Source organism: Cryptotermes secundus, unplaced genomic scaffold, assembly GCF_002891405.2.
Source record: "Cryptotermes secundus unplaced genomic scaffold, Csec_1.0 scaffold369, whole genome shotgun sequence".
Lineage (NCBI taxonomy): Eukaryota > Metazoa > Arthropoda > Insecta > Blattodea > Kalotermitidae > Cryptotermes > Cryptotermes secundus.
Window position 1 is genome coordinate 111,892 of NW_019725844.1, and position 15,725 is coordinate 127,616.

The window sequence follows — 15,725 nt, forward strand, 5'->3', positions numbered from 1 at the left end:
GTACATTTTCCCATCCAGAAACAGATCACCTCACAAAGCTGACCTATTTATATGTAAATAGCCATGTAGCTACAGACCTCTCCAGTTTCGATATACTTCTGAATCATGCCTTCGGCTATATAAACTATAATCCAGGGAATCCAATTCATGTGTCCAAGGACCTATTAATTTTCAGTTATTCTTTTAATTCAATATATACAAGCATTATAAAGTATGTTCTGCTACTGAAGTAGTAGCTCATTTACAATTCCCTTCTACTAGAATGTCAAAATTCTGAAATTTAAGTGAATGGTAATTTTGAAAACTTTTTGTAAGTTTTGAGGTTTTCACGGCGATGACAATGAAGAAAGTTGTCTTCTGGGTTTAGGCACCGTGTATTCTTCGTTTTGGCCGACGTTTCGGAGGAACGTAGCGCCTCCATCTTCAGAGCAGTTGAATAGCTGCGGAGAGCAGTAGCTGTCACAGCTACTGCTCTCCGCAGCTATTCAACTGCTCTGAAGATGGAGGCGCTACGTTCCTCCGAAACGTCGGCCAAAACGAAGAATACACGGTGCCTAAACCCAGAAGACAACTTTCTTCATTGAAAACTTTTGTTCTGACATGGGCCAAAAGAACATTCTAAATTCTGAACTGGTCATGACACGATACAGAAACACGGACATTGCTCTTCAAAAGTTCCAGAACCAATATGAACACAAATGGCAACAATAAAGTTACAAAGTAACGAAGGAAAAGGCATGTTCATATGTTCAGAAATGAACAAGATTTTCATAATTCAGTGAACTTTATGCTATGTCCAACTGCCACAGCAAACAACACTTCTGGCAATGCAATGTAGCCCTTTAATTTAACACACTAATGAACACATATCTGGCTAGCTTCCATTACTTTTGCTGGAATGAGTACTGTGCATATGATTGACATCAGAACTCTGTCCTGATGTGGACTTCCTTCTGTGAGACAGAGCGGCCACTTCTGGCACAAGTGATGACACTAAGCCTTGAGAGTTATGTGAAGCCAAAACTTGACTTTTACTACCACTCTGATCAGAAGTGGAAGTAAGCTGATGGAAAGATTTTCTTCTTAAAGGTGGCAGTGTTTCTAAATGACTCTGTGTTGCAGTATTCTGCTGACCAAGAGATCTTCTCCTCTGCTGCAGCAGTACGGACTCTCCTCCACCAACATTTGCTTGGGAGACTAAACTTGATGCTGACTTCCTCCTCTGCTGCAACATCACTACAGAATCTCCTGACCCCACTAACGTTTGTCCTTTCAACGAATTCTGCTGTATATTACCAAGAGGTAAAGACTGTTGAGTAGAAGTTTGTGTGGTTTTGCGTTTCAGTTGAGAAGAGTCCATAGAATTGGATGCAGCTTGTCCTTTGTGAAGACTGCTGCAAGATGGTGTGGACTTCCTCCCTTGGCTATGCAGTGACATCATTTGACCCTTTGTAGTACTATGCTGTTGAGCCCCTCCCATCTGCATAGACTGCAACATTGTCTTCCTTCTGAGACTGGGTTCAACAGAACCAGTTTTCTCCTGCTGGTTGCTCTGTCCATTACTGTCTCCAGCCAGCCAATGTCGCCTTTGAGCTTGCCATGAATTCTGTAAGACCTCCTTCACCTCACCACTTTCTCCAATTAGGTCCTGTAAACGTTGTATTGTCGTGTACAAAGTAACAGGACTAACCAAACCAAAGTCAAACAGACTACACATATGAAGCACAAAATTGCGATAAAGATTCTTGAGCAGCAGTTCTTGTCCTCTGACTTCCAGGAACATGGTGCAAGCTAATGGTATCTGACAGTCACCAACATATCTGCCAAACAAAGAACACACATTTTACTACATGCACCAGAAGTTATGTTAGTTCAAGAAATTTTTGTTCAAATATGCATGTAGGGAGAAAAATCCTGATTACAGAGCATGCCAGAAAACAAATCAATAAAATGTACTTAACCTATTACGGTTTTTAAAAGTATGGTTGTAATGCCATGTAGCTTGGACAAAGCTTGCAGAGGCACATACTGCCTACATCTTCAGGGTCGACACCTGGTTTTGGTACATGGACCATATCAGCAGGGAGGTGACTGAGTTCCGGCCCAACAACATGAACTGAGAGGATGCCTTCTATTTCAGTAAATCATGAAAATCTCTCATTTCCTCCCTAAAGGAACACAGAAGACCTAACTTGTAGGCTTCTTGTGATAGGGTCCATCAGGCCATCTGGCCTGCATACACTATCCTTTCAGGGTACCCTTAGTCCTAGTCTTCCTTGACTGCTTCTACCACAGCTTATCCCTTCACCCTCTTTGCCTTTCCTGCTGTCTCTTAATACTCATATCCCTGTCCAGCCTCATCCCTAGAGATGCATGTGACTTTCTTCTACTTCTGCCATCACTCAGCACGCAACTAGTTTCTTTTGTTCCCACTGGCTGTCTCACAGTTCCTTTCAGCTTCGGACTGGCCTATATCAAGCTTGATTTTCCACATGTGGTTCACTCAGCTTGCCACCTGCTTCTGTTGGTTTCTTGCTTGGCTTATTCTTTTACCCTGAAGACCGAAGTAATATACTCCCCGGAAACATTGGGCTTTCTCTAAACTACACAGCATTACAACCCAGAAGACTATACCATTAACAGTCACTGCTGTGACAACCTCAAACCCAACCTATTATGATTTTATCTTCATATATCTTTGATTGATTTCAGAGTTGTGGGATTTAAGGTTTTTATGGTGATCACGGTGATGCTGTGTAGCCTGACAGACGTTTTCCAATGTTTCCGAGAAAAAGCCAAGCAACCAAGCAGCAAGCTTCCTGCTTACTTGGATAACTCTTTGACTCTGAAGATGGAGGCAGTATAGTTCTCTGAGACATTCATAAACTTCTACCAGACTATATTTTGTCACATCCAATTAAAGAATATTGTTCACACACACACAAAGTTTTTAACTAAAAAGGAGAATTGCATGTTGATCTATGGATGAAAACAGATGGCACACCAGTGTCTAACCTCATACTCTGACTGGCACAAAATAAAATGCACTGTGTTTATCATACTATTCCATAACAATTGAAAGATTTCGATATGCCATCACTGACACAGTATCTGAGACTAACCAACTGTAGAACACGGGTAAATAAAATAAAGGAGACATTTTTTTTTGTGTCTCTGAGACATATACTCATGTAAAGGATTTGTACTGCTGCCTCATATGCAGGTTGGGCAGGTCAGATCCTTCTCTGCATAGTAAGAGACACAGTAGATTATAATGGGGAGTTACCAGCTTCCTGAGGATAGTGTCAAACAGACAGACATTCACTACCATATGTAAACAACTGTATATTACATGCAACATCACAAAGACACAACTCTGGAGGATGGACTCAGTCCCCTAGTCACAACAGATGTACATGTAGCAGCTTGGCCAAGGAACTCAACCAGTTTGTCTTCACCATCTTCCACTAAAAGTTGAAGTATAAGGTGTTACCAGCCGATGTCCACAATGGCTGCAAGGGGCCACTCTCACAGTTAACGCATTGAGGAACAGTAAAACTTACTCCCTGAAGCTGAGACTGTCTTGAGAAGCCACCATGGGTGCAGTTACTCAAGAATTTCCCAACAATTTATGGAACCCAAGGTTTCTTACTGTGTTCACAAGAGCCCACAACTGATCCCTATCCTGAGCCAGGTATTCAGATGACATTGATGACATCAGGAGTAATACAACAGCAGCTCTGAAGGCCATTCCACAAAACCAGTTCCAAAATTGTTTTGAAGGGTGGACTAGGCACTGGCATCATTGCATAGTTTCCCAAGGGGAGTAGTTTGAAGGCAACCAGAGTAATATTCAGCAATGAGGTATGCAGTACTTCTACCGCGATGAGTTTGCAAACTTTACTGTCAGACCACGTATGTTGTAACCTATACTTTAATCCATATTATTCTTACCTAAGTCCATGAAGCACAGTCTTATTAAGGAGCTTATAGTTAGTCTGCTGGGCAAGATATACAAAACTGAACTGAAGATGCATCCCAAAACATTCTCAAAAAATACAAGTATATGTTCCTTACTTCAAGAAAATGACAATTTACAACTGCCCAGAAAAAATTTCAGATCTAAAAAGGAGGAAGTAAGTGAACAATTTCATACATTATGTAATGAAAGACTACATGATTTTTTTCAGGTCAAGTATTGTTAGAACAGAGAAATCTGGGAGGCTGATGAGCTGGACACGTGGTTAGACTGAATACATACTGAACTCTGATCACAAAGCCAACTGGGAAACATTCAGCAGATCAAGAACATGCAAAAGTAATATTAAAACGAATATTACAGGGGGAGCTTGAGGATGTGAGGTTGATTGTGTCTGAAGGTGGGATTTTGTATTAGTGGAGTTGAGCCTTTGACTACTGTTATCAGACTGACAGGAATAAAACTGTTACAATTAGTTTCTCTAGAGATCATTGTACAAGGGTCTTATATTCAAACAACAGTATGCAGTATGTCTCACTGATATATTTTGCGAACTTCATCACTTGAGAAACTACCTATACACACTGATCATTAGAATTTATACTGCACTGGAACAGAAGAATAAAAAGATGATATGGACACACAGGCCACAGTGAAAATGGAGAAAGACCATTACTCATTGGGGAAACAAACAGACGGATTCTCAATGACATTTGGCCTCACATCTATATGGACCTAAACCAAATTAAGCTTTTCTCACCCATGTTTCATAACATGGAGATTCCACATCTTCATCAGTTCCTTCTCGCCTTCATTGACATCAGTGAAATCGTCAATCATCATCATTGTCTTAGTCTGCAGCCATTTAGGATCATGTTCTCCTTCTGAATCAACATCCATTTCTTTTGGGTAAATTGGCAAACATGTAGTTGTATGATGATACAGCCTGTAATGAAATGATAGCAATGACAGTGTTGGAAATTACAATGCACACATTAGTCAAGATGGCCAACATTCAAAAAATAAATTATATTATTGACATGCATTAAGCTTTTAACAACAGTAAATGGAATCTACACTACCCAAAAGAGACATGTACAAGTGACAGGTAAGACATTACCTCTACACAGTAGGAAAAATTCTGTGGTATTTTTCATTGCTAATGAAACTTACTGTCTTATGCTAACACTGTCAGTATTAGTGAGAGAATCCATGCTATGAGGGATTACTAAAGTAGAGCTTATGCAAAAAGACAATAACCAGCCATCTGCCTGAGGAGATAGGGAAGGATACAAATTAAGTTTCCACAGGAGATGAAACTCAGTTTTTGTTCATTTACTTTCTCAAAAGATTTACCAAACCTTTCTGCATACAGTTGTTCACCTGTACAATACCTGTTATGGCCTGTAATGTAGGGCCGTTGTCCATCAAATTCATTTTCATCAAGTTCCAGAAACTCTGACAGGCTAGGTTTGGGTCGTTTTGGACGACAAACAAGGATGTTGGATACAGATGTCCTCCTCACAGGACCATTGCGAGAAAAAGCAAATCCTGGAGGTTGTGAGATGAGGTCATGAGGGCTCCCAGTATATGACCCATCATAACATTCATTAATAGCTACATCAATGCGAGCACCCTGTGGTATTGGCTGAAAGAAAACACAATGAATTCACGTAAATTATTAAACAACAGGCACTAACTGCAATTTCAACTAAGACTTCATGTATCATCATCAGTGTATCATTAAAGTACCCACTGTAGATGGAAAACAAGAAGACATTTGAACCACAGACATGTACTCTCAGCAACATCCAGTAAGTGGTCTGATCTATAATAATGTGAACCGAGTGGCAACCACACAGAATCAATGTGAGAGCAATTTCTCCATCTCCTACATTCTTGGGTCACAATTTGATGTAAGGTTATCTAGGGTAAAGCTATCTTCAGGCTACCCAGTGCACAAGGGCATAAAAGCGTATGGGGAGTAGAGTTATAGCTCCATCATTAACCTCGGTGCTAGCTGGAGGTGGGTGGTAAGCTTCACACTCCTACTGCATTACCTCACGGAGACAGTGCCTGGTACCACATTTTTAAGGCAAGAGTTAAAATTTAGTTTGTGTGATTCTTTGCATTATAGTTTCAGTGACAGTTCCATCAGTATCCACCTGCTTTTTTTTTTTCAGCAAGAGCTTCCCCCCCCCAAAAAACCATAATCTCCTTATTCTGGAGAAGGATTTTCATTATTACATTCCATAACCATAAAATGATATTTGTGAAAATCTTATTTCCATCCCAAAATTAAAACTTTCAAAAAACATAATTTATTTACAATCTACAATAGTCTGAACAGTGAGTGTGAATATGCCGTCTTGTGGATTATGGCATCACGTAGTTCGGTAGATATTTATTAGTGTTTTGCAGACATTTGTTGCCTCTATATGCAGGGTAGCACGCTGAAACTCAAGATAGCATGTTCCTCCATAATGCTGTTAAATATCTGTCAGACTTCAAAGCATCACTTTCCAGCAGAAGCAAATTTTCACAGTTAATTTAGTTTCTTAAATGAAGCAATCATGTACAACTCGTACCAAAAATGGCCATACAATGCACACACAGGACTTTCTTTTGTGATGCCCGTTAATAAAGTCTTCAAGTAAAATGTAAAGTTGTCCTTGTGCTTAACTAAGTACTACACTATGAAGACGTACGGGTGAATGGATGTATAGATTTAGGTATTCTTGAGCTCAGCAGTAGCTCGAGGTGAGTGGTCAGCTTTGTAGTGAAACAAGACCTCGAGGAGTATTCTTGCGATGTCATTTAATGACTCAATGTCGTAACTACAATTCAACGGAACCATAACACAAAATGTTTAACAAGTCATTTCACAGTCACTCCTTTTGTGTTAACAACTCTCACTGGACTGTAGAAGTACTCTGCTCTCCGTGCTTGCTAACCACTGGCTTCTGTCTGCCTCCACAGGCTTCCACTATCTTCTGTCGGCACCGCTGGCTTCTCTCAACACACACGCACATTGCCACGCTCGGTCTTCAGCTGGCTTCTTATACTGTTCCCTGTTGCCCTAGCAGCAGCAGCATCCGCTGTTACGTCACAGCAGGGAAGTGTTTACTGGCCTGTTGCCCCCAGCAGCAGCAGTGGATCCTATGCTGTTATGTGACTGCGGGGAATGGTTTACCCGCAACGTGCGCGTTATAACGTCAAGTTGAGTCCAAGATTCCCAACAAGCTTCATGCACCAGCTGCTTTATCCCCAGGGAAGTGCCCTCAGTTCCCACTGGATAGATGGCTAGGCGGGACCCAGAACTTGTCTGGACAACATGGGAGAGGAGATAAATCTTAACCCTGCTGGGACTCAAACTCTGACCCCTTGGTTATCCAGCCCATAGCCAGTCACTATATCAAATGCACTATCCCAGCTCCAAGTCTTCAAATACATGGATGAAAAGACCACATCAGGCAAATTCTGCGCTTCCCCTCCATCCCAGAGGATCAATGACAAAGACATTTTGTTATTTGCACTGAATGGATCCACAAATAACCAATTCCATGTAGCAGAGTTCTACCTCAGAAGTCTGTCCAGAAATTCCCCACCTTTTACTGAACCTGAAGATTTATTACTAAGAGTGCACCACTGGACACTCATGAGTCAGCTGAATTGCATTCACATCCTCACAACCCATTTCTTCAAATCTGGTCTCAGTTCTCCCAAAAGTCACATCCCTTGGGCTCTGGCCTAAAGATGCATTATGTATTTCTCATTTCTCCTACACAAGTTTGAGGTTCTCATTGCTGCAATTGTGCTTGCCTACTGCATTCCGGGGTATGACACTGTGTAGTTTCATACTGTCTCATGTTAGTGAACAGACAAGGGGTTTAGAGTGATAACTGGATTTAGTGAATGCTTAAAATTCACAAATATAAGGGATTATAACACTCCCACTAAACCTACACACACTGCAAATCATTACAGCACACACTAAGTCTTCTAAGTTTGTTACCTCTTCAATAGAAGTTGCTAGGTAGTGCCTTCTAACAATGGAGATTCTTCTGCTTCATGCTCATGGTCAACCACCAACTGTGAGTGCTCATTCACAACTGATGCTAACCTCCAAACTGACTAACCAGGTATTATTATTATTATTATTATTGGAGGGGGGTGGGTTTCCCCATGCACCACGACTAATAGTCTACTGTACGTCCCCCTTTGATATTCTACCAGTCACCATGCCCTTCCGGTACTGGTGCTCACTATCAGCCCCATTCAGCCAGCGAGGTCAGCCACCTATCTGGCAGTGGTCCCCGATACTTCCCCATCTACCAGAGGAATTGGAAACTACTTGGGCAGGAAACTTTGCCTAATTTTGCTCAGAGGTCTCCTAGAGACATGAGGATCTTTTACGTGCCGTAAATCTACAACACGGGACACACAGCTTAAAGTCCCTCCCAGAGGACTTGTTCCCTGAATTTTTCTGCCCTTAAAAATTCCACGACCTCTGCCAGGTTTGAACCCGCGTACCTTGAGTCATGAGGTGGGAACGTTACCCCTAGACTATGGAGGCCGCTGACTAACCAGGTAAGTCGGGCTTGGTAAATTTCTGCTAGCTCTCGCCAGCACACTCATTCTTGGTTCCAAGACCCACACGCTCATGACTACATTTTACTGTCTCACAATCCTTGGAGTTGTCACGAACTACCGATTAACAAATCAAAGTCAAAGTCAAAGGCTGGCAGTTTACTGTCAATCAGTTTGTATTGGCATCAAGCCCCTTGAGAACCATGACCAGCCCTTATGTAACATCCTCTATGACAAGAAATTGGGTTTGTCTTTTATGAACATGCTTAGCCTTTAATCATGTGTATGTATTGCACATAAAGCATTTTACTGAAAATTTTTCCCTTTGCACTATACACAAGTCCTCTATCAGTACAGGCTTTGCAAAGCAGATCATGCCTATCTTACATATCTTATACTACAACAGCAGCTTAGTTGCTTGAATGGTCATAAGCTTGACCACCACCAAGTTTAAAACCCTTGTATTTTCTATGTCTGGCTTCACTTTTCTTATATTACGAACGTGTTCATTCTCATGGTTTTGTATGACTTCTGCTTGTTGCCTGCACAATTTTGTTACATAATCGTAGACATATGGAAGGTTGAAACCTGCGTGCAAATTGTGGACCAGTGTGCATCTTGCAAAATTTTGAGTACCAGTTCAGTCATCAATGGCTCCTCCCTATTCAACGTTGGGTCATCACGAATACAAGATGCTACCGCCAACAGTTCCTCTATTGCTGCATGCTTATCCATCTACCGTAATTACGACTGACGGTCAGTCAGTCAGTCAGTCTGTCTTGGGATTAAGCACCCAACTTGGTCTTAAGACCAGATTTTTAATACTGTCAGACAGCTGCAGGTTTGTTGATGTGGGGCACACTCTCTGACGAGAGGACGGGTCTATCACTCACAATTGCTGCTGGCCCTCGCCAATGTAGTCATTCTCGGATCTGAGTCCCGCAAGACTCAGAATTGAGACTTCCTTTTTCGTCGCCTCCTATGACTCACAGGGCTATGGTGGAGGTATTCGACCCTGCCTCCACATGGGATTATCAATTAACTGTTGGTTTCAGTCTGTTATATAGCCTTGGCATGGACCACAGAAAACACAGCTCCCAACAGTTCCTCAACTGCTGTGTTTACTTGTTGCACCAGAAACTCATTTATTGTGCTGCTGCCTAGCAACAGCCTGTGTATTTGATGATGCAGAAGCTTGTTTACCAACCACTGCCTAGCAATGGTCATCTCTTCTTGTTCCACTATTCTAGCCTTCAGACATAGTGTCATAACATATTGTTATAATGTTTCAGAGGAACATGTTGCCTCCATCTTCAGGATACTCTATAGATGGAATCCAGCAGATTGTTATTAACATTTCACAGGTGCCAGCAACAATTTAACACTCCACACAGCATCACATCCAAGGGGGCAATAATCTTAAAACTTTAATTTTCTAAATACAGAACAGAAAGATAAAATATCTGAACCAAATGGTAGCAAGCAGTCCGCAAATTTAACCTGCTATTAGTTTCTATGCAAAGGTAATTTTTATTATTTCTGTCTCACTGTTTTCCTGCTCTTCTTCCAACTCAAGGACTGGGTGCTACACTGTACTGCTGTTGCCAAACATTTGAGGCATTCATTGGCCATTATTATATTACAAATTTGCTCTTCATTCTGCTGACAAAGACACAAACGCATACGATAACATGAACAGTACAAAGATTATACGTTCTCTTTTATATTTTCACCGTGTATCTTATAGTTCGTGTAGTTATAAGAAAACCACGTATCAGAACAATATGAATGTGTAAAATACGTTTAACATCAAAATCATGGTGTGTATATCTATATATATATATATATATATAGATATATCCTGTAAACCTAAGAAGAATGAAATCAATGGCAGCCCTAATACAAGATGGGCAACTGTAGAGTACGATGCCATAAAACATATTCTTGTTTTGTCTATATTATCTCCTACCAGTATCAGAAGTGGGAGAAGCTGTTCATGAAGCCTCCCCATGTTTTCAGTGGTGCACAATCCTTCTCATTCGAAGGAGTGATGCTACACATTCACAAACACATTCTGAGATACATATGGGATAGTAATATCACAACATCCAACAACTTTCAAACCGACTATCCCCAGTATAAGGTTTGGAGCTTTTAACATTTCCACCACATAACATATTGAAAGACTTATGCAGGAAGTCATAAAAATTAACTAGTGTCACAGGTTTATGTCACCATATATGCTTAAACACTGGAGAGCGCCCATTTCTAACAGTTATGTGTATGACAATGTAAAGTTATAGTATGGCTTCAAAGCTTAGAAATTTTATAACAATTGGTGACAGCATAAATGGGAGCAAAAGATAAAAGCTGTTAAAATTTACCTGTTTTATTGGTGAAGTTCAAAGTATGCCCCATTCACCACTCTGCATGCGGTAATCCATTTGGATTTCAGACCCAACATCATCCAGTTTTTTACTTTAAAAGGTCCATATAATCGATTTCCACACTTGACACCACCTATTCTCCACAGTTCCGTAACTGAAACTCCAGCAGAGCAAAATCTGAAGATGAAAGTGGCAATATACTGCCCATCAAATCTTCACAGACTCTCTCTGTTTAAGCAAGTGGGAATCCATCAAGTTCAGATTTCTTCATTATCTTTAGTTTGTGATAACATATGCTGTTCTAATGTGTCCACAGACTTCATGAAGTCTAAAAATATTTTTCTATGAGGATGACTGGAAGATGTTTTAAAAATCTGACACCTAGAGCTCCAAATTTTACTCTCTTTCTTGTATTCATGGGGTGATGCAAAGAAAAGTGTAGTCTAGGCTAAAAATCAATAACATGGACCACCTAAAGCAAAGAATCAGTGATGGAGCCATATCTATAATTTCAGATAAACTACTCATACATCTGATAGGGCAAGGACTGGAATACAAAATGACAGTGTACAGTGATGGCTGGCCTTACAATGAACTTCACAAAACTTTCAAAATTCCTCTTTCATTTCATGCTTCACAGCATTGTCACAAGGTAGATAATCATGAAAATGACAATATTATTTTACAGCCACACGGTACATCTGCAATTACTTCCTGCAGTACTATGAAATCTACATCTATACTCATTGAATAATACTGTTTTCCTGTGAGCAACTGAAAGCTACGTGAGATCTGACAGTCTTATAGTGGTGAGTATTAAGAATCCTTGTGGGACATGATGACATGTATTTGGTACCTAGGCACCTATACTCGTGCTTTGGAAGAACTTGCTTCCTTCATCCTTAGAGTTGAAGAGTGAAGATGGAGGCAGCAGATTCCTCTGAAACACTGGTACCTATACACCAAAATAAAAAGCACCATGCCTCACAAGACCATAATTTGAACTGTAGAAAAATTACAATTATTTTCAATTTGTTCTGGCTCAGATCATCATCAATAATTATGGGCAGCAAAATGTAACTTACCACATATGTAAAAGTAAACCTGGAGTGACAGAGCTTGAGGTGCTTTAGAAGGGCATACAAAGAAACACAATCCAAAGAACACCAGGGGCAGTGAAGGTCCTCACAGGCCTCTGTTTGTTGTCGGCTGTTGTTGTTGTAGAGGAACTGGTAGACTATCTGCAACCTCTGTGGCTCCTCAACTTGGCACACCCGTCCGCTGCCGCCACTTACAGACATAGTTGTGGCGCTTGTGGCAGTGCCATTGGTGATACTGCCGCCATTGTTATTACTCCCACTACTGCTGTTGCCATTGCTAATGTTGCTGTTGTTGTTATTGCATCTCTCTGTCATAACAAGAGGAACAAGTACAAACTGAAAAGCAATCAATTTGCATTGACACATTTTACGTCAGGTTCGAAGTTCTCATAGTGGTGACCACAGATAGTATCATTTTCAGGGATGTCACACCATGAAGAACAGAAGAAGGAAGCAAGCATCATGTCTGCTGCTTGCTTCACTTAATGTCTGACACTGAAAATGGAGAAACCACATTTCTCCAAACTTAAAGTTTCACATTCCAGAAGACAGTACTAAGTAGCAGGAGATAAATCTACAGACTCTTGAGGATATATTTTCAAAACAGTATACTGTTTTTAGACAATACCTCAACTGCCACCTTTCCAAAAGAAAAAGAGACTTGGGTGTTACCTGAACTAGCAGTAGTAGCTACATGTTTTGTTGGGGCGTGAGGGGAGATAAGTCGGTGATCCTTGCTGTGACTACGATGATGGTAAGATGGCAATGTAGTCAATGAGAAGCGACACCAGCAACAATAGTGTGGCATATTTGTTCAAAGCAAGAACTGTGGAGCCACAGAAACAGCTGCTGCTAGCAAACAGCTCTGATACAACATTCGTTTCTAGGCAATGGCCACAAAACAGACAATGGAACAATGTCCGTTGCTAGGCAGCAGATTCTTAATAGGCAAGAACAGACAACTGCTGCTATGGAACGACTCAGTAAACATATTCTCATGGAAATAGCATATGAGAATGAAATGGGTTGACTGTGCAGGCTGTGCCCAGGAGTTACAAGGAAGACAGCTGGGGCAACCAAGTCAGTTCTGTATGGGAATCAGAAGAAAAAGAGTCAGTGACAGTTAGTTAAGGGACAGTCGGAAGAGAGATGGGAGGGAGCTGCCATTCAGAGGGGACTTGAGCACGTAAGATGAAGAATCTCCACTGTTAGAAGCCTTTGCCAAGGAATGGCTGGTGAAGAAACAGCATGCTGGAAAAGACTTAGTGGGTGCTGTGGTGATTTGTAAAGTATGGAGATAAGCAATGATGCTGTAATTGCTTGCAGTTCTGAGTCATGTGCATAAGTGGTCAATAATACCAATATCCAATCCAAAAACTTGTCTATAGTCATTCTATATTATATGACAAGAGTAACAAATACACTGAAACCCACATTTAATTATCCTAAATTGAAGGTTTTCTTTCATTTAACTTTCAATTTCAATGCTTCCAAGCCAATAATCTCAGTGTAAAATTATCTTTATTGAAAATTGGTCTCCAAAGAAACCTTAAATGGGAGTACAACATTTTATCTCCCACAGTGACTTCCTGGATGTGTTCAGACTTACTGGATATACAGTTTCATGTATGAGGAACTCAGTGCAGTCATGCCTCTCTGCTACATTTGAACACCATCAAGGTGAAGTTTAGACACTGCTGCATCAAGCAGTGGGTATAATCTACGTTATGTACTGCCTGACCCTGGTGATCACAGGCACAGTAAAGATGGCACCTACAACTACTGCCTAATTATTTTCAGTCAGTAAGAGTTAATAGGTATTAGTTCGCTCCATACTTGTTTCCTGTTGATAGCCATGTTTAAGAAAAACCGAACAAATCAGTCAACATTGGGGGTTTGGCTGGGGACTAACATCTCAGCAGTGAAGACCTTAATTACAATACTTAATCTCTCACCTGTGGAGTATATGAACAACTCACATTAGAGTCACTTTGGCTTCTGCTTGTTTAAAATGAACATGTACATGAAACAAGTGCCAGAAAAAAATAATGTAATTTCCTTTTTATAACTTTACTCCATTCTGAACTGATCAGTTGTGGGTCAGACGGATATAGCCATTTCACTGCATGAATTGTCAAGACTCAAATTTGTTAAAAGTCACTTCAAATTAAATTCTTAGCAATGACTGTGGCTAGAATGTCATGCTGACCACTCACCTCCATCTTATGCTGAGGTTAATATGTGTAACTGTATCTCCACCCGATCTTCATGGTGTAGTACATAATTAAGCACAGGGACTTCAACATTGAACTTAATTTAAAGTTTTTTTGACAAAAGTGTGACACATTATTTAATACTATCATCTTTTACTTTGAACATTGTCCAAATTTGTTCAGAAAATGGTCCTATTTTCACCTTCAAGCAAGTACAATACAAATTAAACCTACTCTGTTGGACCCCTCAGTAGAGACACTTTCCATGGTTTAGAGTGTCTCTGTCTCGGGATCCAACAAAATAGGTTCTCTTCTGTATCCGTTCACCTACAGACACAAAACACAAACCAGTTAAAAAGAACTCACACAACGGACAAAGTTCATAATAATAGTTTTAAAGAACTTCACATTTGCAATTTCATTTAGACAGTAACACCTCACTAATTCGGACTAATTTGGAATGAACTCTTGTCCAAAATAGTGAGTCCGAATTATAGAAGTGCTAGTGAAAATATGTTGAGGGAAGTTGTAAAATGGACTTCAGGCAATATATCTTTATTTAGGAACCTAGATTGCATATTGTAGCATGTAGATCATTGCTAGGTATTGACACTGTAAACAATGGCCATTCTGAGCTAATAGCCACGAGAGATTTGTAACATGCACCAATGGAGTAACTGGGAAGTGGTGTTCTCTACGTGGTCTGTGAGACAGCTATGTGACAGCTATAGAAGAACAGTTTGGACAGATGTTTCTTGTCTGGTCTGTGCTGTGGTGTTATAAGCATGACTAGTCTAGAGTTTAGGTAGTTTGTGAGACAGCTGCCAACCAGCATGGATGTGAATATGGAAGCTACGATCATTTCTAGGTAATGACACTGTAAACAATGGTCATTGCTAGGTAATGAATGCAAGAGATTCATAACATACACCAATGGTGTAACTTGGAAGTGGTATTCTCTATGCAGTCCATGACACAGCTACATGATGCAACATGTCACAAAGTGACTCTGACTTCATTGGGAGAGGTGTTTCTTGTGCAGTCTGTGCCAAAGTATTATAAGCAGGACAAGGCTAGAGTTTAGTTAGTTTGTGAGATGGTCGCCAGCCAGTAAAGATGTGAACACGGAAGCTGAGGAAGTTATGACACTGAAAACCATTACCAGTCAGGCGACAACTGAAGAAGATAAGCAGACTGAAAAGACTTAGTGCATGCTGTTGTGAATTATAGTGTGTGAAATAGTGATAATGCTATAGATACTTGTAGTTACAATCTGTAAATGTTCAATAAATCCAATTACCAATCCAAACCCTTTCTATAGGCACTCATACATGTGACAATACCATAAGATAAATTTACTTCTCATGAAATGTAAAAATGTAAGTTTTGACATCAGTCTCACAAACATTTTAGTTAGAGGCAATGTGAACAAACATCAAGGTCCTAATGCGGGGGG

General features: G+C 40.4%; 1 protein-coding gene across 1 annotated transcript in view; it reads right to left on the bottom strand.

Moving 5' to 3' along the window:
• Window positions 1-526: 526 nt before the first annotated feature.
• Window positions 527-15,725, bottom strand: part of LOC111863685 (polycomb protein suz12-B) — a 35,367-nt gene continuing 20,168 nt past the window's right edge. Inside the window, exons 8-11 of the mRNA XM_023850216.2 lie at window positions 12,042-12,364; window positions 5,374-5,627; window positions 4,740-4,925; window positions 527-1,820 (exon numbers count right to left, since the gene is read on the bottom strand). Of these exons, the coding sequence (XP_023705984.1) occupies window positions 875-1,820; window positions 4,740-4,925; window positions 5,374-5,627; window positions 12,042-12,364 (1,709 nt within the window). The 3' untranslated portion in view covers window positions 527-874. The remainder of the gene's footprint in view (window positions 1,821-4,739; window positions 4,926-5,373; window positions 5,628-12,041; window positions 12,365-15,725) is intronic.